The sequence below is a fragment of the Chelon labrosus genome (genome assembly GCF_963514085.1).
Source record: "Chelon labrosus genome assembly, chromosome: 12".
Classification (NCBI taxonomy): domain Eukaryota; kingdom Metazoa; phylum Chordata; class Actinopteri; order Mugiliformes; family Mugilidae; genus Chelon; species Chelon labrosus.
This window is the reverse complement of record NC_140345.1, coordinates 29,395,984-29,423,732: the sequence shown is the minus strand read 5'-3', so window position 1 is coordinate 29,423,732 and position 27,749 is coordinate 29,395,984. Positions and strand designations below refer to the sequence as shown.

The window sequence follows — 27,749 nt, the reverse complement described above, 5'->3', positions numbered from 1 at the left end:
TTTGTTTCCATGAGGGCGTCTTACTTCCCTCTGCAGGATGAACTTATTTACTTCATGATCTGCTTGCTTTCCACTGCTGCTTTGATAACTTCCTGACTTCCCAAACTACGGTCAGACTGAAGTCATAGTAACAAAACAGTTAAACCAACCAAAGCGTGTTTTACAGTGTACCTCAATAAGAGAGGAAGTGAAAGAGATGACTGCTGAGTCTTTAATCTACTCTCATTTTATTTGATTGCTGGTTCATTTTATTTATACGTTTCTCTCAGCACTTTTCAGTCCGTTAAAAGCTCCTGCAGGACTCGTTCAGAGAGCTTCAAGCTTTGACTGAGAGCAGCGTGAGAACTCCTCTTCTGACAGTATTGAACAGTAATGTGTGGTAGTTTAACCTGACGGATCTTTGCTCCTGCAGCTGAAAACAGCCTTTAAATCAGCAGCGGTGACGTTAATGTGACGGGAAGCTGATGATAATGCAGCTCAGGCTAAATCAACAAAGCTGCTAATATCCATTTATCTCCAGGAACAAACTGCCAGCGACAGAAAAAGAACTGAAGGTGAATACGTCCTCCTGTCTCCAGCAGTTTGTCAAAGATAATCAGCTTCTTTAATCGTGTCCTGAAAAATATTAAATAAATAAATAAATAAATAAATAAATAAACACTGAAGCTGTGTTTGTTAATGGTTTTAATTCTGGTTTAACTTCTCTGCAGCAGAATTGATTGTCTTATACAGTGAAGGTTTGGGTTTGCTGGTTTTCTCTCCATGTTCCAACACCTTCATGCTTTTCTTGTTTCTGTGGATGGTTTCTGTCTTTCTACCTGTTTTCCTCTTTTTGTTTTCCCTCTTGATTTACCTACGTTACCTGCCTCGACACCAGACCAACTTCCCCCGACACACAACATTACTTTCTGTAGTAAAGTTGATCTGCAGTCTCTCTGCTCTGACAAAGATCTGCTGGACCAATCTGAGACGTCAGTCGCTCACCCAGGTCTACAGAGGACTCACTGACTGGGAGCATCATGATGTGGTTTGGAAACACCATCAAGGCAAGAAAAGCTCTTCAAGGAGGATCATGGGCTCTGACCTCTCCTCCATGGACTCACTCTACAAAGACCCAGAGCATCCTCAGCCACCAACACCATCCACCTCCACTCAGGTGGAAGGACTCACCTGAGACACCACAGACCAGAGAGCTTCAACACTCCCAGGTCACGGTTCTGCAGCTTCTTTCCAGCCACTATCAGGCTGAATTACCACCTCCCACATCCTCATTCACACCGTGAACATTTAACACCTCTACAGACAGTCACATCACACCCCTCCCAGACTGGACGGCCCCTCTGTTAGACACAGAGCTATTATTATTATTATTATTATTATCACAAGTGCAATAATTTCAGTGCACTATCCTGACTGTGTACTTTCATATTCATATTTATATTTCTTGTAGTAATAATAGTGTGACTGTTTAAAATGATTTAAATGTTTAAATATAAACACTGACTCAGGGAAACTCACACAAACATTCCAGTGAACATGTACGTTCTTGTACCTGTGCTACTGGCAATAAAGTCTATCCTATTCTATTCTATTCTATTAGCGTGCCACCATCTTTGCTCACATATATATATATATATATATATATATATACATATATACATGTATATACACTATATTACCAAAAGTATTCGCTCACCTGCCTTTACTCATTCTATGAACTGAAGTGCCATCCCATTCCTAACTCATAGAATTCAATATGATGTCGGTCCACCTTTTGCAGCTATTACAGCTTCAACTCTTCTGGGAAGACTGTCCACAAGGTTGAGGAGAGTGTTTATAGGAATTTTTGACCATTCTTCCAAAAGCGCATTGGTGAGGTCACACACTGATGTTGGTCGAGAAGGCCTGGCTCTCAGTCTCCGCTCTAATTCATCCCAAAGGTGTTCTATCGGGTTCAGGTCAGGACTCTGTGCAGGCCAGTCAAGTTCATCCACACCAGACTCTGTCATCCACGTCTTTATGGACCTTGCTTTGTGCACTGGTGCACAGTCATGTTGGAAGAGGAAGGGGCCCGCTCCAAACTGTTCCCACAAGGTTGGGAGCATGGAATTGTCCAAAATGTTTTGGTATCCTGAAGCATTCAATGTTCCTTTCACTGGAACTAAGGGGCCAAGCCCAGCTCCTGAAAAACAACCCCATACCATAATTCCTCCTCCACCAAATTTCACAGTTGGCACAATGCAATCTGAAATGTACCGTTCTCCTGGCAACCTCCAAACCCAGACTCGTCCATCAGATTGCCAGATGGAAAAGCGTGATTCATCACTCCAGAGAACGCGTCTCCACTGCTCTAGAGGCCAGTGGCGGCGTGCTTTACACCATTGCATCCGACGCCTTGCATTGCACTTGGTGATGTGTGGCTTGGCTGCAGCTGCTCGGCCATGGAAACCCATTCCATGAAGCTCTCTGCGTACTGTACTTGGGCTAATCTGAAGGTCACATGAAGTTTGTAGCTCTGTAGCAATTGACTGTGCAGAAAGTCGGCGACCTCTTTGCACTATGCGCTTCAGCATCCGCTGACCCCTCTCCGTCACTTTACGTGGCCTACCACTTCGTGGCTGAGTTGCTGTTTTTCCCAAACGCTTCCATTTTGTTATAATAGAGCTGACAGTTGACTGTGGAATATTTAGGAGCGAGGAAATTTCACGACTGGATTTGTTGCACAAGTGGCATCCTATGACAGTTCCACGCTGGAATTCACTGAGCTCCTGAGAGCGGCCCATTCTTTCACAAATGTCTTGTTTCACAGTCTGCATGCCTGAGTGCTTGAATTTATACACCTGGGGCCAGGCCAAGTGATTAGAACACCTGATTCTGATCATTTGAATGGGTGAGCGAATACTTTTGGTAATATAGTGTATATATATGTATATGCCATCAAACTGTTTAACCACCACTCACTTGGGGGGAGGAGGACAAAAAAGAAAGGGACTGAATGACTTTTTTAACTAACCTGCAACAACATGAGTGCAAAAGAAAAGTGCAATAACGTATAACGTATAATAATGGAGTCTGTGGTTTGTGGAGGTGACACATAAACTTCAAAAGGTCAGAGCGGTTGCCATGGAGACCCACCTCCATCCACTGTCCATGGGACTGCATTTTGAGGACGATGCAGGGGTCGGGCTTGGACAGAGCGTCTCGGTCTGAGATGCCTTTACAGGTGAGTCTCAGCTCCACTTTGGTGAGACAGGGGCTGCTGAACAGACCCAGGGAGTTGGCCGCTGACTCGTAGATGTCGCTCATGATGAAGGCGGGACAGGAAGTCTGCAAAACACAAAGGTCACGAGGCGGATCAGACCAGGACGAAGTAGCTCAGCAGAATATGCATCAGAATGACAGTGGACAAAACCACTCCAGCTCTCAGTGTGCGTCAGAGCATCTAGTTCAGAAAAGCTTTTATAACAAGACGTTCACCAGCCTCCAGTGATCCATCATAACTGATTTACATATAATAGTTGCATGGAAATGTTCCCTGTCAGGATTCAGATGGATGCAACCAACAGCCAGAACACGTCCTCTGAACGAGCGCTAATTAAATTACAATAACAGATTATCTTAGCCCCCATGTCATTTCATTCACTGTGTGTATTCAGTTTGTTTGAAAGAGCTGATTGAACAGTAACAAGACTCTGATGACGACTAAATGAATCCAGATCATGTGGACGTTACGTTAATAAAGTATGTTAGTTATATTCCTGTGTCCTGACCGTCCAGACGTATCCTCAACAATTTCTGTAATGAACGAAAAATCCAAAAATTTCCAAAAATAGAATGACACAAAATAAATCAAGTAACTTCCACCCTTCCAGAAGAATCTTCATCTCTTGTAGAAAACATATTCCACCCCAAGAAATTATTTCATCCATCCACTTATCTGAGGTCCATTCATGGTGGAAACACTGTTCCTCTCCTCAGCACCACATTCCAGTTCTTCATCTGGGACCTCCAGCTCTCCTCAGGACAGACCAGATATATAAACCCTCCAGAGAGATTTAGCTCGACCTCGGGGCCTTCTCCCGGCCGTCTATGCCTGGAAAACCTCCCGAGGGAGGCTCCCGGGAGGAATCCTCACCACATGAAACTCCTCAGCTGGAAACTTTCAACGTTAATGAGCAGTAGCTCTGGTCGGAGCCCAGCCACCCGACAGAGGAACCTCATTTCAGGTTCTTGTATCTGCTCTTCCATCCTTTGGGGCACTACCCAAACATCAAGAACTTAGGTGAGGGTTAGACTGTAGATCGACTGGTGAAATAAAAAGCTTTGACTTACAGCCCAGCTCCCACTTCACCTCACCGGTTTGATAAAACACTTCATTCTACCATCAAACACCATGAGATACTTGAACTCCTTTGCTTGGGGCAGTAACTCAACCCCAACCCAGAGAGTTATTTAATTGGTCTCTCCTCTACACGTGGCATGGTTCATGGTTTCTGGAGCCAAACTCCTGGAAAATGTTTCAAACTAAAAACATCCACAAAAACATATTGTCTCATCCAAACTAAAGGTTCCTGTGTAACAAAAGTATTTTGGGCTATTGTGGATTCCATGTCCTGTATTTATTTTAGAGCAGATCTTTGCTGGAGCAGAATCAGTTCCCAGTAGAGAGACTCCAGCAGCTGTGATCTTCAGCTTCATCGCCTCCATCACTGCTGCTGATAAACTGACAGGAAGTCATTCCTGCTGGGTCAGGACCAAGCGATCGTATCTCCACATCCACCACCGGCTGACCGCTTCCCTCCATTATCCCATCAGCAGCATCATCATCTGATTAAGGTATCCGATGAACTCCACGGGAGGAAGTTACTGACATCGTCCAGTAAAAATATAAAACGTCCTCCCCCACAGGACGGCTCCGGTTACACGAGATACGAGGAAGAAGAGTTCAGGAGGCTATTTCAGAAACAGACAGATCAGCTGTTTAGGTTCTCCTGGTTCATGACTGATCAGAAAAAATGAGAACATTTAATAGTGTACATTTATTCTCTTCCCATGAATCATTTCTCATGTAATTTTTTATCCTTGTTGATTTTCAGCAGTGAGGAGATGGTGGAAATAAATTCTCTGAATGTATGAGCATGGATTTCATGTGTTCATATTGATGTTATTGATTAGTTCTCCGGTTGCTGAGTTCAGATCGTGGAAGTGAATGTTTAGAATAAATCTCATTAATAGAGTTGAATCTGTTTAAAAGCAAATGAACATTGATTTCAGCAAAGGAGAGAAAAGAGAGAAGACTCAGGACAGATGGATGGATACTCATTTGTTCTGGTACAGTTGTGTGTAACAGATTTTAGTTTGGGGAAAACGTCTTCAGTATGCTCACATGTGTCTGATACCAGTTCACCAAGTATGAAAGTCAGACGTTTGCATGCACCCCAGGGTCGGTGCAGATAAACAAAGTTCTTGTAAATGTCAAGTTCAGTTTATGAAATCTGGATTCTGGATGAAGGGACAGCGCAGTACAGTCATTCTGGATTTTTCTTCTACTCTGTTTTCTCCTGGTCTAAATCCATTCCTTCTTTCACTTGCATTCCTCTATTCTTCTATGCAAGATCACATATGAATCTAACCTCACATGCCAAAACATTAGGTACACCGTGAAAACGACTGTTAATCTAACAGAAAGGTGGATGATCCAAGATTATCACAATCAAAGCAGCCAGTTACTGTCAGTTAGTGAACTCACCACCTTTGCTCTCACATATATGTGTGTTTATGTTTAGCATGTTAGCAGCTAGCACTGTTAGCCAAAACAATTCAACCATCGAGGAAGCTGTGCATGTGGTGTAGAGGTGGTTTAGGATATACAGTCCTCTGCCAAAACATTAGGTACATTAGTGAATATATTCTAATTTAAATCCTCCTTCATGACTGCTCTGATGTTCATGATGTTGAAAGGTGGTAATTCAGCTGGATGATCATTGAGGAGATGATAAATATTACATATATATAACAACCTATGACTCAATAGTTCTACAAACCACAGCCTCCACAATGAAAACACAGATGAATCAGTCGCTCTCTTTGTTATTTTAAACTATTGCTGAAAACCAGAACCTTCATGGAGACAAGATTTAGAGCAGAACGTTTTCACCAGCGTACCTAATGAACTGTCAAGTGTAAAATGTAAATTGCTGTGGCAACTCCTCACTGCTTTGTGGTTGGAAGCTCAACTCTTCCTGCCGGCGTCTCTCTTTGAAAACAACTGTCTTATAATAAATTGAAGGTACAAGAGAAGCTACTTATGTTCAGCTCCTCTTGTCATAAAACCAATCACATTATTTAAATAATTGAGTTCAGTCTTGAAACCTGTCCGTGTACGACGACTGCAGCAGCAAACCCAGAGAAGAGCAGGTTTATATGAACGCTGGTTAAATATGATAATCACTTTAAGGCAGCACTGATTACAGCAGCCTGTCGTTAAGACGACACTGACACATCTGCTTCCTGCTCTTGTCACGATTGGATGCATTTACACATCACCATTTCCTGCTGCTGAGCGACTACGAGTCGATGTCACTGCTCAATAATTCATCATCTATTAATGCGCTTTGTCTCACGGTGAGCAATAAAATAATAACGGACGTGCCTCAGTGCCGAGGACGGTGAGGAGACGGGTTCCTTTGTTCTAACCAAGACAAACGTCCTGCACTGAAAGTGTCACTGTTTCCTCTTCAGTCTGTTTTAATGAGCTGCAGCTCGGGGACAGAAATGACCTCTGACCTCCACCACTCGATGCTTTGCCACGCACACTAGCTGTAATGTCACCTTCACTGATAGGCAGACTGCTCACGGAAACTACTCTACTCTAAAGCTTTTATATTGTCCATTGGTTTTATTACAGCACAAATTAACAGCTGAATGTTCTGTTGGACCTCGGTCCGACCGTAGTGAAAGACAGTAGAATGTAAAGTGTGGTCGTAGTAAATAAGTTTAACATGCAATCACGTGTCCAAACTGTCAAAAGGAATCACGAAGAAGGAGAAGAAGAAAGAAGGAAACACGTAGTTCATCTTTAAAGTCTTGCAGTTATCTGCATTTACTGTCGACATGAACTGAGTTATCACCGGATTAAAACAGCTGGATAAATGACACCAGAGACGCCTGGACGGCAATATTCTGGACTTGTATCTGTGTTGGACTGTTGCAGTAATCATAATTTGTCCGCTTCCATGTAGATAAGATGATTAAAAACCATTCCAGGTTCATATAAAACAGATTTTAAAAAGTGCAATTAATTGTGATTCAATGTTTTAATCTACTGACGGCTCTAAAATAAATACATGAGAAAATTAGAAATGGAAAAATGGAAAAGAACCAAAATGGTTCTCTGTCGGTGCATAAAGAATCACATTTGTCCTCCGTCATGGAAATAAAACTAAATTAAAATGTTCCTTCCAGTTACAGTTAAAACCTGTTTAGAAAGAAGAAATGAAACACATGCAACTCATTTGTGTTAATCAAATTAAATCATGTGATTAACTGTGATTAAATATTAAATATTAAATAAATGAATACATGTCATGGCTGTTATGTGAAGAGACGCAGCAGCTCATTCATGTTATTCTTTCTTTCACGGCCTCAACGGTGGTTTTGACTTTTGACTCATTAAATCAAACTGTACACGACAGAAGCTGTTGGAAATGTTTTTAGGAGTTCAGTGGAGCAGAGCGTGACAGCAGGGTCTGTGGTTCTGTGGTTCCTTAAAGAACTGGTGCATGAAACAGAACCAGGCGGTTCTCTGTTGGTGGAAAAGATCATGAAGGCAGAGACCAGTTTGTCACTAGAGGGAGTTTTATTTGTGCATCAGATCAGTTTGAAACACTGAATCAAATATTTTCTATTGCGGCTGGAAAAAATGAAATTCAGTTTGTGTTATTTGCTGCAGTAAATGTGTGACATCAGCAGCTCAGAGGAGTTTTTGTTCCTTCACACATCATCTACTAGTTTGATTTAACTCCTGATGTTCCCTTGCAGTCGACTCCGGACTGATTTTCAGGACATCGTGCAGCACATGTAAAACCAGTTTCTTATCATCTGCTCTGAAAGTCAGATCGGTTGCATGTGAAGCAGCTCATCGGTCGTTTTGCTGTAAATCGCAGCGAGCGCTCGGCAGGTGGAGCCGTGTCGAAGCTGTGGATGAATCCTCCCACCAGCTGAGCCTCGCTGCGCCGACATCCAGCAGCAGATTAAAGAGCTGCTCATGAAAATCACATCACACAGATCCCGTACAGCTGCAGCACTACAAGCCACTTAATAATTCATGTCGTTCACAGACGCTCCGCTCGCTGCCAGCCGTGGATTCTGGGTAAAGGAGAAGCTCCACGCTCAGAACAAACTAAATGTTTGTGAAGAAGCATAAAAATGATCTGAGTGAAGAGTCCTCCGGAACCACACACACCAGAGAACGATTCAGAAAGTCTGTTTAGGATGATTCAGTCTGACTTCTTAACATCCAGACTCATTAGTTTTAAAGGAAACTGGACTCTGCTGTGAGATACCCAGGCTGACTGGGTCTCTGACTCCAGGCTACGTCTGGGTCGTAGAAAGTACCACAAAATGTTGTTGTCTTTACAGCAGCTGTTCAGAGCTTTTATCTCCTCTCTGTGGCAGTGATGAGGCCCAATGTGGTCGTTTGGTCGTCTGATGTTCACCTCCCCATGAAGCTAACAGCTGTGATTGGTCTGAGAGGCTTTTACCCGACGGCCGGGCGACCACAGGAAGTTCAGCCTCCAACAAACCAGCCACTCAGACGCTTCTCTGCCTCTGTGCTGCAGTGATTTCAGCTGATCCACGTTTAGCTGCAGGAGCATGGACGAAGCTTTCAGCACGTTGTGTTAATCGTGTTAAAGGAGAAGTCATTCATTCATAAACTGACTTCTCATTCATCCATTCACACGCCTGTGGCCGGAGCTGACATACGACTTCAGACCGAGAGAAACCACAAACACACAACTCTAAAGGACAAAGGACACTCCTTAGAAGATAACAACGTGCAGATCTTAGCCAGAGAAGAGCGATGGTTTGAAAGAGGAGTAAAGGAAGCCATCTATGTCAGACTGGAAAAACCTTCACTAAACAGGGGAGGTGGACTGAGATTTAATCTGACATCTATTTACAATACAGTTTTAACTTCTGTCCCCAAGAAGTTTCAGCCTCATTCACACCTTGACACTGGAGCCTCAGACGGACAAGAGTCGTTAGAGCACCATTCATAGGAAAGAGGACAGGGACAAGAAGACAGGGACAAGAGGACAGGGACAAGAAGACAGGGACAAAAAACAGCTGCACCGGCTTCTGGTTGTTCACACAAACAAGCAAGTTCCAGCAGGAGTTCCTATTTAAACCTCAGATGAAACGTCTTCTCAACAAAACTCTACAAGTCCAGTTCCCTTCCTTTAAACCTTTTTTAGATCCATAGATCAGAAACACACAAGTCGCTGCAGCAGAAAATCTCGTGTGCTGAGGTTTGGGCGCCCTGTGACGGACGCCACGACTTTCAGACTCGGACGGCGTCCAGCTGAGAGGCGTTCAGCTCAGACGCTGCTGATTCCTTCCTCTGGTCGCACCGTGATCTCAGAGGAGAACGTTTCCAGCCACAGTTCTTTTCATCAGTCTTTTATTTCTGTTTATTCGAGTCAAAGAGTTTCATTTGAACTGTTTCCTGTTTACTCTGACTGAGTCTCAGATGCGGCTGGCGGTTTATCTTCCTCCTCTGATGTCGTCTTCTCTTTATCTTCTGTTCCTTGGATATGAAAGATATTTTATTGATTGATTTATTGATTCCAGCTGATTGGATGTTTGGTGGTTATTAAACGGAGGTATGAGGAATTTAATGTCACAATTAAAATATAAACGGTTCATGGAGTTCTGAGAGAAGTTGCCCAAACTGTCTCTCCTCAGAGATAAAAGTTTTTCATATTTATTTTTTTTATCTAGGAATTGAATTTCCAGGATTCAGTCGGGAGTGAAGCCAGAGAAATAAAACCTGATTTAAACTCATCATGGAGTCCAATATTTACTTGTTGTTGTGCTGCGTTCACAGCCGGATGGGAAAATCAGACGTCTGGGATCTCATGCATTATTCACCGTTAGCTCTGTGGTCACAGTCTTTAAACAAGCTAAGTGAACTCCATCCATCACGTTTCTGATTGGTCACAGGTTGTTAATGAGGGCAGCACAGACGCACACAAACTGTTTATAGCTGCTCTGAATCATCTGACTCACTGGGCTGCTGCTAATATTTTTATTTAGTGTTTATTTCACAGCTGCTTCAACACGTTTGGTGACACTTGTGTGTTTCTGTGTGAGACGCTGCTGTAGTCTGAGTCTGAACGTAAATGTTGAAACGTGTCTGAAGTTTGTTGGCGTTTCAAAGATATTTTCCAGCACATTTATTTATTTTCTATAAAGACGACGACAACAACTCAACTACTCACAGACAGGACACCTCGCGCTTCACCGCTCTGGACTACACTACCCATGAGCCTCAGAGGCCGTTGCTATGGAGACAACTCAGCCCAGGTTATCTGTGAATGGACCACAGACACTATAAAGAGGGACGATGGGATACAGCTCCTCTAAAGTGAAGCTCAATCAAGTAGAGCTCCCCCTGGTGTCTGGCTGCAGTATAGGTCATAAGCTCCACCTCCTTGTTAGTGGGCGGGACTTGGGTCAAACTAAAACACTAAAATACACTCAAATAATTTTTTTCAAGGATGGTTTCTGTCATTGTAGGTAGTTAATATAATGTTGATGAATGTTCAAGAGTCAGTTTTCTGGATAAGTTTAGTTTTATTTAGTTTTGATTTGACGCTATAGAAACAGGATGTGACATAATAGAGACTACCAGTTGCCATGCCAACTGACCCGTAAAGCGGTCCTGTGGGAGTTGTTTAAAAAAATTTAAAAATAAAAAATGAGTCCAGTGTCTAATCCATCATGTCCTTGTAACAGGTGGAGGTAGAGCAGAGCGTAGTATTAATTAAACTAAAACATGAGTGAGTCTGGAGGAAGTGTGGGCGGGGCATCAATATCACGGCTCCACGTGGCTCCGCCCTCAGACCGTACTGATCAGACTCTGGATCCAAACTCACAAGATGGCGCCGCCCATATCCCCGGGAGAATAGAGTCAGTTTGACCAATGAGAGGAAGAGGAGACGTGGTGTCCATATTTATATACAGACTATGGAAACAGACCAACAGTGACTGGGACGTTGCCACTGCTGTAGTTTAAAGTTGCCAGCCCTTGGGGAGGTCTCCTACTTTAATCTGAAACTAAATTCGTCCCTGCAGAGGAAAGCTCGTTCACCAGAACCCTCCTCCTGTGTTTCCTACAAATCTTCTTATGATTTATCTTTTCCTCGTTATGTTTTCTCTTTCTCTTTCAGTGAAACTATCTGCTTCACTCTGCAGCACCGTTCCTTTTCCTCTTCAATAACCTTCATTAAACTTCTATTGTATATTTTGTTTCCTGATCGAGCCCATCTTATGTTCTAGCCTTAAAGAACATCCTTTCTGGGTCACTGACGCTGCTTTGTTCTGTCTCTGTAGGGTCTCACACAAAAATAAAATAATCTACTGTAGATGCAAATAAGGTTTGAAGTGACTGAAACTAAAATAGAATCTAGTAGTGTCCAAAAACTGATTCAAATGCTGCAAATAAATCTGAAACGCAGAGAGAGGAATACAGTCAGAAAAAGAAAAAAGCTGTGTTTGTGCAGTTCCTGTCACTGCCAGGAGGGGGAGACAAAGATCCATACTGCAGCTGTAAATCTATAACCCACTAATAAGTAAGCAGCGATGCTAATGGTGATGCTAACGGCTAGCATGTCAGATATAGTCCTCTGAAACTAAACTAGGAAGATTTCCAGTAATGTTCTGCTCTAAGTGGGTGTTAGCAACCTTTAGCAGTGGTTAGGAGCACAGCATGAAGGTCTGCAAAATGTCCTCAAAGAGACTCATGTCCACAAAGAGACTCATGTCCACAAAGAGACTCATGTCCAAGAAGAGACCACAAAAACAGATCTCAAATAATCTCAAATAAGAACAGAAAGTAGCTGGACGCTTCTTAAAATTGAAACTTCTGTACTAATGGAGATGCTAATGGTGATGCTAATGCAATGCTAATAGTGAGCATGTGTCAGTGTATTTCTGCACACATACACCTATAAAACTAAACCAGGTAGACTTCCATTAACGTTCACATCTAAGTGAGTGTTAGCAACTTTTAGCAGTGGTTAGCATCACAGCATGAAGGTCCTTAAAATGTCCACAACGAGACCAATAAAATGTCAAACTCTCAAATAAGAACAGAACGTAGTTGGACGCTTCTTAAAATTAAAACAGCACCCCATGCTGCTTATGGTGATGCTAGCAGTGACGCTAATCACTAGCAGTACTGTTTTCCATCAGTGTGTTTCTGCTCATATCGATCTCTAAAACGTGCTAAGTGTTAGCAACCTCTAGCAGATCAATAATTAAATCTGATTCAACTCTATGAGAAAAACTGATGTCCTGCTTATGTTTGAATAAAAAACTTAATTGTTTAGTGTTAAATCCGTTCATTGGTCTCAAATGTAGTCATGTCATTAAAAGCTTGTGGCATTTCCACTGCTGTAGTTTAAAGTTTGTCTCATGGTTGAATCTGATTAAAGAATTTATAATGAATCTCTGACAGCGTGAGAGAAATAAGAACTTCAGCACAAAAACTATGCAAACATGAAAAACAACAAATCATATTTAAGAGACAAACGAAGACAAACCAACGACAGGAGCCTGAAGTTCTTCTGTTAAAGCTTTCAACTATTCTGCAGGAATGTTGGATCAATACCAGGAGCAGAAATCAGCCTCAGCCTCAAACATCCTCCAAACACGAAGGAGACGCTTTAAAACCTCCAGAATCAGCTGATAAACGACGCTGTCTCATTCAGGAAGACTGACCTCAACACTTAGAGCACACTCTGATTTATTTATCGTCGTTATGTTGAATTCTTCTTTACATTCGTCCCAATTTGAAGAAAAAAAAATGTGCAGCGAAGATATTTGATCAGAGAGGAGATGATGTGATTTATAGAATATAACAAGAACTGCATCAACTCGGTCTAATCTCAGAGAATCACAGCAGAACAGAACCAATAAGATGAGCAGCAGCTGATCACAGCCTCTCTGCCTTTACCTGCTCAGATGTGCATGAAGAAGAAGAAGAAGAAGAAGAAGAAGAAGAAAAAGCTCCAGAGCCAGAAAAGAATCCCAAAGTTTCCAGTTTCAGCTCAGACAGACTGAACTGAGATCAGTTCCACGCTGATGGACACTCAGCTTCATCCTCCTCCTCTTCCTCCTCCTCCTGTGGCTGCTGGGGAGCCCTCACCACCTCCAGCCGCCACCGACAGCTTTAAAGACGGGGAAGCCTCTCACACACACACCGCTGAGAGGAGGAGGAGGAGGAGAAAGAGAAGAGTAAGAAAGAGAGCAAGAGATAGCAGCAGCGACTCCTGCAGGACAAACACAGGAACTACAGGGGAGCCCCTCCAACCGAACTCCATACAAATTATTAAAGAATTAAAGAGAAAACATTCTTCCACATTTATTTATTTATTCATTCATCAGTTACGATAATTGACCGGATTTAAGATCTTCTTATAAAATATAAACATTCCCAAATACCCAAATAAAGTTACTCATCTTTATATTTATTTATTTTGTCAATGTGTCACTTTTTCAGTGACATAGAACAGGTTGTATGTTTGACATTATGTTTAACATTATATAAACTGAACATGTACTTTCTTTCCTTTTTGACATCATAACATGGTTTAAAATGTCTGTGCAAACGTTAAGGATTTAATTCAGTTTAATTTAATTTAACTTAATTTACAATTTACATGAAAGTTATTATCATTCTCTTTGTATAAATATGCAATAAATATCTTAATATCATTAATACTGTATTTAGATAATACAAACAATAAAGTAATAGAATAATAATAAAATTACTAATATAAATATTTTATAATAATGTCTTATTTTTTCTAAGCGCCATTTAAATAAACAGTTTATTTGCATTAATTCTTTATTTTTAATAAACTGCTTTTTGGACACAATGTGAAAAAAATTTCATAATAAAAGCGTAATTTCCTGTAAGACCTTTAATTTGGAAGGTGTTTCCGGAAGAGTGGCTCGTGCGTGACGCTAACGTAGAAAACGAAGTAAACGCGGAAGTTTGTCTGAAAGCGAGAAACAAAGCGAAGAGTTCGTGTTGAACTTCGCAGCTGGAAACTTTAATTTGTTCCGAGCTGGAGGAAAACTGAACGGTGAGTTTAATTCTCACACATTCCCGTTTTTATTTAGTTCTTAATTTAAGTTAACGTCCTGTTTTCATCGCTTAGGTTGAGCAGATTTCAGGCCACCATTAAAAGTTGATTACTGTGTGTCGGGGAAACGCCGCACGCCAGACTCCATTTAAAATTCGCTCAATTTTATTCTTAAAGTTGTTTCTGTAGAAAAGCGTCACATTATCCGCCAAATACAAAAACTTTATAAATGTTGTAAAAGATCCAGCCGGCATTTCGGCATGATTCACGTTTCCTCTTCACTTGACGGCAGCCCATTTAATTGTCCTGGCATTCCCCCGCCTGTTTACATAGACCATGAAGGCGGAAAATGTCATGAAAGCTTTTTTTAAAAACGAGATTTTATTAAAATAAACTACAGCAAGATAGATTAAACTAATGCTGAATTCACTGGAACGCCCTTGTGATAAGAATCAAGCATAACACCGTCTTCTGAACCGGTTCCCTAATAATCTATAAGCAAGGAATTATTAAATAACTATGTATTTTTAATAAAGTCTGGTGGTGGTGGTGTATTTTCAGAACAAACAGGGGCCCTTCTGTCGATCCAAGCAGGTTTATTATTAGTGTAAACGACTCTTGTGAACGTGGTTCACCTTGCACACCTGTGTCTGGTTTCACTTTCACTCTCCTGGATTATTATCGATCAACCAGAATATCTGTTAATCTGTTAGAGACGTGGTTTAAAAGTGTGTCAGAGCTGCAGTGATCGGTGGATCAACATCAGTCAGTGGCAGCTGTTTCTGCATGAATATTATAATATAATACATGTAATGTTGGTTTTTGATTAAATAAGACACCTGTTGATTTCTGTCTGGACTCCAGGGCGTTGTGATGTAAGTTTTTACCTTTTAAAATGCTAATAACAGTGACAGTAACAGTTACTGGCAGCGGTGCAGAACTACCAGCCTCGTAGAATATTTGCCTCCTTAAAATAAAAAACCTCATGTTTTAAGTGTGACACTTTAAATAGAACTTGGATCAGTAAATGTGATAAATATGCTCAGACAGAAATAAGAAACCTGAGGAAACCTGGTTTAGTTTCAAGGCTGCAGCTCCTGATTGTTCCTGTTCTTAGATGACTCTTTATAAAATCTAATATATATTTTTTTAATTGAATACATGTGTGTTTTTATATGAAGTTATTTTATATATATATTTAAGGCTAATCTATATAGTTTTTTCATGTTTCTTTTTCATGTTTTTTAATCTGTCACCTTTCAGTGACGTTGCACGGCTTCTAAATTCAACATAATATTTGCTAAACGTTTATTTTTCTTTCCTTTTTCACATCATAAAACCTGCTGATCTAATTTAAGTAAACTTTAATTATATCCACTGTGTAAATCATGAATTATTCTAATAAAACAATATTAAAAAATAATAAAAAGAATGTCTCATTTTAAACTAAATACTTTAAACCAACAAAAACAAATAAGAAGAAGATTCTGACAATGACATACAGCCCGTAGGTTAAAGTTTTAAGTCAGATGTATAATTACGCAAATTATCCCCCACAGTGTCCAAGGGGCAATAAAGAGTTAGATTTATTGGATTTCAGAACATAACAAACCACGAGAGGCCGTTAAACCGAACGTACGGGACGCAAAAGAAGAACTGTGTTCACTCCAGTGTTGAGTCAGAAAGAGGTGGATGTGTTTTCATCTCCTCTCGTGTGTAGAGTATCACTACTGAAGTCCTGAACTCATTCTGTTTCGCTTCATGTGGAGATTCTCAGTATCTTAATAATTATACTTCAAACTAAACCTACTGTGATCAGTGAGTCCAGAGGTTTGTGGCGTCTCCTCCAGCTTCTCCCTCTGGTTCCTATGTGAGAAAGGAGGTGGAGGAGAGTTAAATAAATAGATCAGAGGGTTTTATTTTATCAGTATCTCATCTTTCAAATTATTTGAATCAGAAATGAGCTGCTCAGGTAAAACCAGAGTTACCATTAATAACCAGGTTTATAACGCTGGTTTCCAGGATTTGAAACAAAACCAAACATTTTGCAACTGTGAAGGAACTGATATTGAGTTGATTCGGTGTGGGGGAGTTTTGTTGCGATGAGTCTGATTCCTGTTGACGTCTCTGTGTCTGTCCCTCAGCTCCATCATGGCCAGGGAAGTGTACGCCCCCACAACGACTCCCAACCCCAAAACCTCCTTCTTCGTGGTTCCTACGGAGCTCCTGGACAAAGTCCGCTTCCTGCTGAAGATTTTAGAAGTGGTGAGTTCAAAGAGACTAGCATCACTTTTACTGTGGTCTGTCTTCTTTTAGTCCGTTACGAGACTACGGTCACACAGAGTCCTTCACTGCAATATAAACGAATACGTCTCATTTACATAAAGCAGCACATTAGTCCACGTTGATAAGAGGATTCAGAATTTTGGAATAAAACCCTTTAAAGTAGATTTAGGACAGATTTACAAAGTGTAATTAATTTGCTTTAACTCTAGAGATGACGTGTTTAACTGCAGTGAAATATTTTAATCTATTGACTGCGATCAGTTCATGTCTACGGGAGCTACAAGAAGTTATTTGCATTTACTGTGGATGTGAAGTGAGTTACCACCGGATCAAACCGCTGGATAAAAGACGCCAGAGACGCCTGGACAGTGACACTCTGGACAGTACTTGTCTTTGTGTTGGACTGTTGCAGTAATATTTAACCTGTATTTGCATAAAGCAGCACATTTGTTGATATGAGTGTCAACAACTTAAGAAATTATCCCTTTAAACTACATTTAGAACATTACATTTTCATTTACATTAACTATGGAAGTCGTGTAAGTGTTTTAATCTGTTGACAGCACGACAATAAATATATGACAGAGAGAAAACTAGACAAGGACTTTAAAGAAGTAGTCTACCTGTACTGAGAGCGTGGCTGATCATGTGTCTGATCAGTCGTCATCGTGGCCTTCAGCGCGAGACGTGACCTGTTTATTTCCTGCCGTGGTTTGAGTGGTTGTCGTGGTCACATGGTGCAGAGACGGAATCAGACACAAGAGGTTCAGATCCTTCAGTCGTTTGTTTCTCCAGACGATTGTAAAGATTAAGAGACGGAAGCAAAATATGTTTAGAAATGAACTGAAATAAATATAATAATAACAGAGAGAACATATGAAACAGAAATAATGAGTTTCTGTGAATGTAATGGCGTAAACATGTGATTTAATGAGTCTGTTATTGGTTTATTTCTTTATTCTGGTGCGTTCAGTCCGTCAGTGACCGAGAACATGTTTCAGATGTTTGAATGAGGCAACAGAACTAAAACACTGTTTAGAAGGTTGTGACTCTGAGTTCAACTTCTTTATTTATTTTAATTTTGTTATTATTTTCAAAATTTCAAAACTTTATTATTTTTATAATTTATTATTTTTTGAATTCTTCATTATTTTATTTGTTTTACATTTATGTGAAGCAGCAGAACTGAAACACCACGGTGTAGCTCGGTTTAGTTTTAGGTTTTATATTTATTATTTATTATTATTTATTTGGTTCCCTCTGAGGCCGAGCTGCTTTGAGCTAAATTTAATCAGATGTGATTTATTAAACTGATCCCAGATTCATATAAAACTAATAAAAGATTTGAAGCGTTGTTTTAATAGAACGCCTCAGAACCTGTTGGTTCTCTTCAGGACTCTGCAGGTTCCTGAGTCCGTCCAGAGGATTCTTACGTGTGAGCGATGCGACTGGTTGTAAACACAGATCTGTTCCTTCTTCCTCCTTCAGGAGCTCACAGAGGAAACAGAGGTTCTCAGGTGGAGGTGTTGTTAACAGAATAGTTCCAGTGAGTAATGGCAGCGCTGCTCTGAGTTCCTGGTGAAACCGGTTTCAGACTGGGTTTGTTTTCTTTTCATATCCAGCCGCTGGTTCAGGCTGAGCCATGACACAGAAACAGAATATATTCATTACACGTCTTAAAGCTCGTCTCTGTTCTTTAGCTTCTTTGTCCCAGTGATGTCTCACCTGGAAGACGTTGGTATTATCTGTTGTGTTGTTGACATCAGACAAAGACAGAAGACAATGAAGGAGGAGGAGGAGGAGGAGGAGGAGGAGGAGAAGATGAGTTAATTATGAGGAGGAGGAGACAATGATTAAGAAGAAGAGAAGAGTAAGAAGAAGAGGACAACAGAGGAGGAGAGACGAGTTTATCCTGTGGATGATTAAGAGGAGGAGACTAAGACGGAGAAGACAGAGGACGAGAAGACGAAGACAAGTTTATCCTGAGGAGGACACAACCAAGACATAGAAGGAGGAGGAGGAGCAGAAGATGGAGAAGAGAAAAAGAAGATGAAGGAGATGAGTTTATCCAGAAGAGAAGGAGGAGGAGGAGAAATGTTTATCCTGTGGATGAGGAGGAAACAGATGGAAAATAACAGGAAATGAAGTTTATCCTGAGGAGGAGGAAGAGGAGGAGACGAAGAAGATGGAAACAGAAGACTGCTTCCTAAAAGTGAGACCTCTGTTCCTGAGTTTAGTCTGATGGTTGGTTGGTGGTCAGAGCCTGGGAGTCAACGATGTCTTCATCTGTTGTTCCTGAGAACATTAGAAAGTTAGCAGATGCTAACGGTGATGCTAACGGTGGTGATGCTAACGGTGATGCTAACGGTGATGCTAACGGTGATGCTACTCATGAAGCTAGCTCATATAAACCGTTGAGATGTAAGTTCAGTGACGTCAGACTTGTTTCACGTCTGGTTCCTTCAGTAAATCAAAGAGGAAACTGATGAAACGCTGCAGGTCACCTCGCTTCCTGCTTCTCTTACTTTTGGTTTTATTTTATTATCGCGGGTCGATCCGTCACGGGGGGAAGTTCTTTCATAAACACAGCAGAGAGCGGTGGGTCGCTCCTCTAACCACTGGACACAGCTGTAGCTTTAATAGAGAGACAGCGAGGAGTCGGTGGAGCGACTCTCATTGTCTTTAAATAATCTGCAGTCTTCAGTTATCTTACACTCAGTGGCCAGTTCATTAGGTACACTAGGGAAAACATTCTAATATAACCTCACTAAATCTAGACCTCATGAAGGTCTTCATGTGCAGAATTAGTTTCTAATAACAGCGATGTTGAGTCGACTGTGTTTTCATTGTTTGTGTTGCTGCTGATTGATTTGAGGAGATGATGCATATGATGGAACAAGCTGCAAACTTAAAAGTTTCCCTCAGGGATCAGTGGGTTTCAGGCTCTGGGTTCTCTGAAGCATTTGTGAGAAAATGTTCTTATTTCCGTCGTAGAAATCAAACTAATTCTGTCCTTAATCCCGTCTTTGTTTGTTAGTCCACAGGTCTGTGCAGCGCAGACTTTCTGACTGTGTTTAAACATCAACGGAACATTAAAACAGTCATTTAGATCAGAATGCATTAACTATTGTACCTAGTATTCTGGCGAGGTATTGTTTGTAGTAAACCATTTCCGACACGGCTTCCTTTTTTCTTTTTCTGCAGCCACTGATGCTTCTGTTACTTCTGGTTTTTGCTTCTAGCTGCTCGCATGCTGACCACACGTGTGATGATTGAACGCTCACATTTATTTGCAAAACAAGGTTCAATTATTCAAACCTGCTGCACAGTTCTGCACTTGTTGGGAACTATTTTCAGCAGTGAATTATTCCACATTTTTAGTGTTTGAGGCTGCAGGACGGAGTCGCTGGACAGAGTCAGAACAAACTGAGTTCATGGTGGACATGAGGTGTTTTTAATAGTTTATGGACATCAGTGGAGCTCTGTGGCTCATCGTCGAGGCTGTGGTGCAAGACACGTATGTCCGGTCTCTGGCTGGATCTTCCTCCTCCTCACTGGGAAGTGAAAGTGTTGCAGCACTGACCGTTTGGCTGTCGTTAGCAGATCTCAGAGCTGCTGACCCTTCGCTGTTGCAACAGTTCTCTAAACGAGACATTGAAGGGTGGGGGGTGCGGTTTGGCCTGCATCCGGACCCCGAGGGCCTGTATACAAGTCAGATTCTTTCACTGGTTAGTGGTGGACAAAAAGAGGATGTACAGGGAGGGGAGGGAGGACATACCGGTCTGCCCCGCAGGAAAAATGTGTCAGCAGTAACGCTCAGATTAAAATGAAGTCTGGGTTTGATGTGTGAGGAGGCAGAACCACAAATAATCTGAAACTTTTTAAAAACTATTCTACAGTTTTACCAGTTTGTTGTTTTTCTTGTTAAATGCAGACAGAACGCTCCAAGGTTTCACTGGCAAATAAAAAGTAAAAGCGTTAAAAGACTTCCTGATGTGACGGAAAAAACACGACGCACCACAAAAACCTCTCACTCTCAACGCTGAGAAAACATCACATAGTATTTTTACTGCTTCCACACACTGAGGTGAATTACACTCACTTGCCAGTTCATTAGGTACACTAGTGAAAACAGTCGTGCACTAAATCAAGTGTACCTAATGTTTTGGCAAGTGAGTGTAGATTCACATATGAACATAGAAGAACAGAGGAGTGAGAAGATTTACAGCAGGACAATAAAACAAAGGAACAATCCAGAATGACTGCACTGCGTTGTCCCGTCATCCAGAATCCATGCTGCATGCGCCTGGCATTCATCTTCACAAGTGTTCCTAATGTTTTGGCAAGTGAGTGTGTATATGCCTTGCTTTTATTGTTTGTATTTTGTTGATTGTGTCTTTTAAAACTAAAATAAGTCAAGAATGAGCAGCCATGCTTTTCCTTCACATCTTCCTCTTTCCAGATTCATTATTAAAACGCTGAGTTATGATCTGGAGTGTTTTAGGATCAGATCCATTTAAGGGGTCAGAGGTCGGTCAGACAGCCTTCTGCTTGTTTTGTTGTTGTGTTTTTCAAGCAGAAGTTTCCAGGAATCTGAACACGGAGGAAATGAGACGCTTCGTGAGAAACAGCTTTTTTACATTTCTACCACTTCTCAAAATGAATCATGAAGATCAGAACAATAACTGATCATAAGGCCACGGCGTGACACAGATCTGACAGTCATCTGTTTAGTTTGACGGCTGAATTAAAGCTGAGAGGAGGAACGACTCTGATGAACTCCTACAGGATAATACTTTGACAAACAGTAGAGCAGAGATCATTTAACACAAAAGCAACATTTTTAGATTTAGACGATGTAATGTCACAATGAGTGTTGTTAGCATGCTAGTAGCTAGCACTGGACTTGGACTAATGAAGTCACTGGCTGCTGCAGGAAAATAAAAGAAAACTGGATCTGTGGTTCAGTGTAAACACTCCCTTGCCAAAACATTAGGTACACCAGTGAATACGTTCTTATATAACAGTCCTGCACTAAAGCCTCCCTCATGACTGTTGTTATGTTCAGCTGATGTAGAAACAGAAAGGTTTTAGTTCACCTGGATGATTAATGTGGAGCTGTTGAACTGGACTGATTTAAGGAGATGATGGATCTTTAAGAACCAGCTACAGTTCAGTAGATCATTAGATTCAGTAGAGTCATTAGAAACTAAAGCTGAACACCAGAACCTTCATGGAGACTGTGTCTGTGAAGGTTCTCAGTCATCCAGGTCAAAGTAGACTCTACAAGTCCAGTTGCCTTTTTTTTAACCTTTTTTGGATATTCATGGAGACTAGATTGGAGTGCGACTGTTTGTTTCTAGTGTACCTAATGAACTGGCCAGTGAGGATAATTCACCTCAGTTCGTGGAAGTAGTAAAAATACTATTTGATGTGAACTGAACTTCGAGAGCGAGTGGTTTTTGTGGTGGGTCGTGTTTCTCTGTCACACCAGGAAGTCGCCTCATATACTCAGATGTAATTTAGTTAGCATTAGCATTAGCATTCTCTGATTCTCTGTGCTATAAGGAAGTGTTAATGATCTTTAACTTTAGTGAACCTCCTCCCACCTTCCAGATGTTTTAATATTTGTGTTTCTGCAGCAGATCCCTCCAGAATTAACATCTGACAATGAATATTTATTTTTAAAAGTTAGATTAACGTTCCATCTGTTAGTCCGTGTGACTGAGAGGGTTTTAGAGCTGTTGTCTTATTTATTCTCCACATGGACGAAGCATTTGTTTCCAGAGTTTGGGGAAAACTTTGCTGCAGCTGCTGGCCTGTCCTGACGTCAGCCGGTCTCATTTTAACTCTGTGGTTGAGGGTTTGTCTCGGTTTGAAGAAAATCTTTTTATAACCTGACGCTCGACTCGCCAGACTTTTCTCCAACTCAGACTATTCCTGCGGTAAAACACAGTGGTGTGATGAAAACTGAGTCTGGAGGAACGACGAGGACAAACATTTCAGTTCACAGTCACACATCCTCCTCAAAGGCCTTTAAAGACTTTATACAGTATATGTGTTATTACATTAATAACCTTTAGCCTCTTTTAGATCCTGGTTTTGGTTTTAATGACAGTGTGTCTCAGAGAGAATGAGAGGTTTGATCTGGAGAGGAGGAGGAGGAAGAGGAGAAGAAAGAGGAGGAGGAAGAGTTGGAGGGAGGAGGAGGAGAAAAAATAAGAAGTGGGTGAAGATTAAAGAGGAGTAGTAGTATGTCCTCCTCCTCCTCCATGTCCTCCTCCATGTCCTCCTCCAGTCCTGAATGTCTAGAGTCTTAGAAGATGACCAAGATGTCTCCACGTCTCCATTGTCTCTGTCCACATTGATTCCATCTTGGTTCATCTAGTTTTTCTACCTCCATGTTTCTGTCCCTCCTGAACCTCCTCACACACTTCCTATCTCTAGTCCTACATTACGTGATCTTAGCTCCTGAATCTGTCTTGATGTTGACACGAACACAGAGAATAAAGTTTCCATCATCAGCTGACCTCCTGGTTCTCCTGGTTCTCCTCCAGCTCCTGTCCTTCGTGGCCTTCATCCTGGAGGAGCTGGTGATGAACTGCACCAGCTGCTCGGCGCTCTACTTCTTTGAGTTCGTCAGCTGCACGGCCTTCCTCTTCACCCTGCTGCTCGTCTTCCTCCTCTCCACCTCGCTGCACCAGAAGGTCAACATCACCTGCTGGGATTGTCTGGTAAGAAAGATCTCCGTCCGCTCATTCAGTCATAACTAATTCATCAGAGTGTGTCCTCTAATAGAACAGACTTCAAAAACAACTGTCCATGTTTGTTTGTTTCTAATTTGAAAATTTTAGTTGAAAGAATCAGAGCCCTGAAAATATGAGAGACAGTCAAAATGGAACACAACATTACCCACAATCCTCCCTGCTCCACTCTGCCATGCTGGGTGTCATTAGAAACTAGGAGAGCTACTCTTTATATTGATACCAAGCATCACATAGCTGGAGCTAACCAGCTAGCCTCATCAAATCCTAAAACTGGCAACAAATGTTGACCAAATGCACCACATGGTGACTTACCTGACAGAATCTGAGCCTTGTGCCTTTCATTTCATACATGGTCCTCTGCCTCCATCTAGTGGTCTAATGGTGGTACTACAGATAATAAACACAATACAGTCATCTAGTAGTAACAGTTAGCTTAGCATTGCTATGTAGCATGCCTTGGTGACTGGTTCCCCTGGGGAGTTCCATGTGTGAACAACATGGAGGAAATCTCCATCTTCTTCTGGATTGTATAATGATCACAATGGTAGAATGTGATGATGTCCAGGAGAAATAAAATGTCCAAAGGTTGAATTGTGTGTACGTTGCCTCCTGTAGTGGAATCAGTAGGATTTTGTAGCCAGATTCACTTTCAAGAGGTAAAAACCCAACGTGGAACACTTTGGGTTCTTTGGTTCTCCACATGTCCAGATGGAGAGTGGGCCTGGTTCTGTCTTAGTAGATTTTAACCACTGAAACGCTCTGTAGCGTAAAGACTCCCAAAAGAAGACAATGAAAGTAGAGAAATGAGGAAAGAAAAGGAACTTTTCAACGACAAGTTCAGCGTCAAAGTCCTGACGGACGGTTCCCTCCACGAGAACGTTCATCCTTTCATGACCGTGATAACTGACCCTCAGACCTCCTCAGCCTGAGGATCGTTCCATGTTCCTAAAACTCCTCAGCTACAGGTTTGTTTCTGTTCTGCAGGACTTCCTTTACACCGTTGTCGTGGCTGTGTTGTTCTTCATCGCCTCCATCGTCTTCGCGTCACAGAACAGCGGCACAAGTCTGGAGAAAGGCGCCATGGTGAGAAAACAACCTTTTCACTGCCTCCATGCTCCAGTCTGTCCTCTCTGTCCTCTCTGTCCTCTCCGTCCGCTCCGTCCTCTCTGTCCTCCCTCGAGTTGAATCATTCTCTGAGACAATTATGTTCCGTCTCTCCTCCTCTTCCTCCAGATTTTCGGTTTCTTGGCGATGGGAGCGTTCTTCGCTGACTTCGTCTATTTCGTGAGGACCCGGGGTCTTCCCTTTAAGAGAGGCGGGAAGGCTCAGCCAGGTAACGGCGTCGTGACGGTGGTGGAGAATCAACCAGAGAACGAGAAACTCAACACTGCCAACGGAGAATAATCCTGTCTCCATGTCGTTCTTCTGCCCTGACGTTCTTTTTCAGGTCTTTTTTTAATTCACTCTGTTCTGAAACTACCGTTGATGCTCCAATAACAAACCCTTGACGGCGCAGAGCATCCAGCACGTTTTTAAAGTTTGATACTGAGACACAAACAGGCTTCCTGTCGACACTAAGGCCATCAAACCACTGCAGCACTGCAGTACTGGACGGCTTCTAGCGCTTTTTATTCTTCACCAAGGTCATGAAATTAGGCAACAAATTATTTCACAAATACTGTGTCATAAAACTCATAAAGGTTTTTAATCTGAGTCTTTAGATGAACCTGGAGAGATGAAATCATTACTTCTGTCTTTTTATCTTGTGTACCAGCTGTTAGCGCTGAGTTAGCGCTGAGTTAGCGCTGAGTTAGCTCCAGGTGTTTGTAGTTGATGAAACTAACGAGCTGCTCTCAACAAAGAGAACATGTTCACTAAAAGGTTGAAGAAGAAGAAGCTTTATTAGAGGTGATGAAGTCTGTGCGATGATTGACAGCTTCCAGCAGGTGGTGCTGTTCACCTACAAACATTCCCATGATCCTTTGCTCTCTCTGGTCTGGTCTGTTCTGCAGCTGCATCTTGTATTTTTAAAAGCCTTTATTTGAGCTGTCTCATTTTATATAAATATATATAAATAGTTTTATATTCTTACATTTTTGTGATTGTTTAATCAAATGTCTCTTGTTGTTTTTTTTCTTTTGCTTTGTTTTAATGTTTAATTTTTTTTCCCACTAACTTTAACACTCAATCACGTCTTAATCATCATCAGTGTTTGATGAAGGGAATTATTCTGGACATTAATGATTATGTGGAGAAGGACCAATCAGCTTTTTATCCTCCTGATTTTAAATGTTGATTATTTTTTACTCACCCATGCATTTTAAAAATAAAATAAAATGAAAAAAAATAACAATTCTTTTAGTTAAGAATAAATCCAGATGGTCTCGGTCTCGTACAAACTGAATTTATTCTTCTGCTGCAGGAGTTTAGATGGAAGGTTTTTAGAGAGTCTGTTTCTGAAATGATTCATTCATTCATTTTTAATTAAAGCATTTGCTTTAAAGATGAAATCAGAGTAATGAGTAAATGTCTGGGTGAAATATTTCTTTTAATATCTGGTGCCAGAAAAGAAACGTTCAGATTTTATGTTTTTATGCCCAGAACATGAAGCGGACTGCAAGTTAAAGTTAAAAGACAATTTTAAAAAATAGCCTTTTTCTTTTTGCATCATCCACCAGATGTTTTATTATTTTATATTCCTGTGTTCACTGTTCACATGTTTCTTCTTTTTTCTCACTTTTTAAACAGTTTCATTAAACAAAATCTAAAATTTTACAAAATGAAAAATCTAAAAATAGTTTTAGATCAAAGTGTGACCTGATTCTGAATCATTTAAACTGTTTTTCTAGTCGATTAAAGAATCAGTCAGAGGATTTCATTTTATTTTGTCTCCGTTTGGAAACGACTTCATGACAATCAGAAAACGTGTTAATGATAATTAATCCTAGAAGACGCTGAACGCTGAGAGGAGATCAGACAGATATCATTACGGTTCATGTTCAGGGCCAAGCTGAGTGTATTTTGTTATTTTTGTGATAAATATGTTTCCTTCGTGCCTACATTAGTCATCCATATAGTGAATGTGTAACACAAACTACTGTGTCTTTAAACACTTTCTACGGACGGTCTCATAATAAACAGATTGGGAGTAAATTCACTGTTTTCTTCTTTATTTATCCACAAACACTAACAGTAGAACATGTCGACGCTTTAGGAGCTAAATCTAAACTAAACCACCACAAAGACACTGCTGGCAGAGACGCTGGTCTGACTCCCAGGTTAAAAGAACATGGTCACAGGGAAATATTCTACTTTGACTTCACCTCATTAATCAGAAAACCTCCTTTATTTAAATATATTTTAAGTAACATTTTTTTTACAAAGAACTAATATTTTATTTGTTAAACTTCCTGACAGTAAAAAACAGTTGGAACAGATGATCTGGGCCAATCAGATTGTTTGTGGGTGGGGCTTAATGTGGTGATGGACAGAAGAGTAACAGTAGTCGTACACGTCATCTGGTTAGTTTAAATGTCTCTGAACTCCAGATGATGCATTTTTTTTTCTCTTTATCAGTTAAATATCAGTACTCCCAGTTACTGACCAATGTTAATTGATCCACTATAGTTTGATTGTAGGGTTAAAGCTGTGTACTTGTGGCCTCAGACATTTTTTACATAGAAAGACTCAAAACATCAACAGATTTTCACAGATTTCACACTAGTCCTGAAAGTTGACAGAGAACCCAACCAATACATTACACTAAAATGAGCCAATATTACATATCAGAGAGGAGCTCCTCTAGGATCCAATCAGAGTCCATGTGTTCAGAAGTGTTTCCATCAATGTAATGAGACTCAGGTGTGGTTCAGGTCCTGGTTTAGTTTCAATAAATCAGGGATTTGTCTCAGTCTGATCTTCACAACACATGTTTGTGGACAAAGGAGCTTTCTGAGGAGCTCAGAGAAAGAGTTGTTGTTGCTCATCAGGCTGGAAAAGGTTCCAGAACCATCTCTAAAGAGTTTGGAACCCACAAATAATCCACAGTCAGACAGATTGAAGACGACTGTTCCCCTCCACAGGAGTGGTCCACCAACAAAGATCACTCCATAATAGTCTGAGAGGTCCCAGAGGAACCCAGGGGAACTTCTAAGCAGCTAAAGGCCTCTCTCTCATTGGCTGATGTTAATGTTGATGAATCCACTGAACAACCATGGTGTGATGGACAAAGACACTGCTCTCCAAGAAGAACATTTCTAAACATCACGTGGACAAGACAGAAGACTATTGGGACAATGTTTAGTGGACAGATGAGACCAAG

The 27,749-nt window shown here is 41.1% G+C and overlaps 2 protein-coding genes across 2 annotated transcripts in view; one reads left to right on the top strand and one right to left on the bottom strand.

The window, feature by feature from the left end:
- Nucleotides 1–3,306, bottom strand: part of cpne4a (copine IVa) — a gene marked incomplete at its 5' end in the record, with an annotated part of 36,331 nt that extends 33,025 nt beyond the window's left edge. Inside the window, one exon of the mRNA XM_084556917.1 lies at nt 3,136–3,306. Within this exon, the coding sequence (XP_084413043.1) occupies nt 3,136–3,306 (171 nt within the window). The remainder of the gene's footprint in view (nt 1–3,135) is intronic.
- Nucleotides 3,307–14,251: 10,945 nt separating this feature from the next.
- cmtm6 (CKLF-like MARVEL transmembrane domain containing 6) lies at nt 14,252–26,579 on the top strand. The gene is made up of 5 exons (XM_084556939.1): nt 14,252–14,375; nt 16,520–16,640; nt 23,219–23,395; nt 24,413–24,511; nt 24,662–26,579. Exons 2-5 carry the CDS (start codon nt 16,527–16,529, stop codon nt 24,830–24,832), a joined length of 561 nt encoding a protein of 186 aa, XP_084413065.1. The 5' UTR covers nt 14,252–14,375; nt 16,520–16,526; the 3' UTR covers nt 24,833–26,579.
- The last annotated feature ends 1,170 nt before the right edge of the window (nt 26,580–27,749 follow it).

Bases quoted from the DNA above. Each gene is read 5' to 3' on its own strand.
- cmtm6 (XM_084556939.1), top strand. From the start codon at position 16,527: ATGGCCAGGGAAGTGTACGCCCCCACAACGACTCCCAACCCCAAAACC. The intron at 16,641-23,218 runs GTGAGTTCAAAG...GTTCTCCTCCAG, and splicing joins TGCTGAAGATTTTAGAAGTG to CTCCTGTCCTTCGTGGCCTT. The intron at 23,396-24,412 runs GTAAGAAAGATC...TCTGTTCTGCAG, and splicing joins TCACCTGCTGGGATTGTCTG to GACTTCCTTTACACCGTTGT.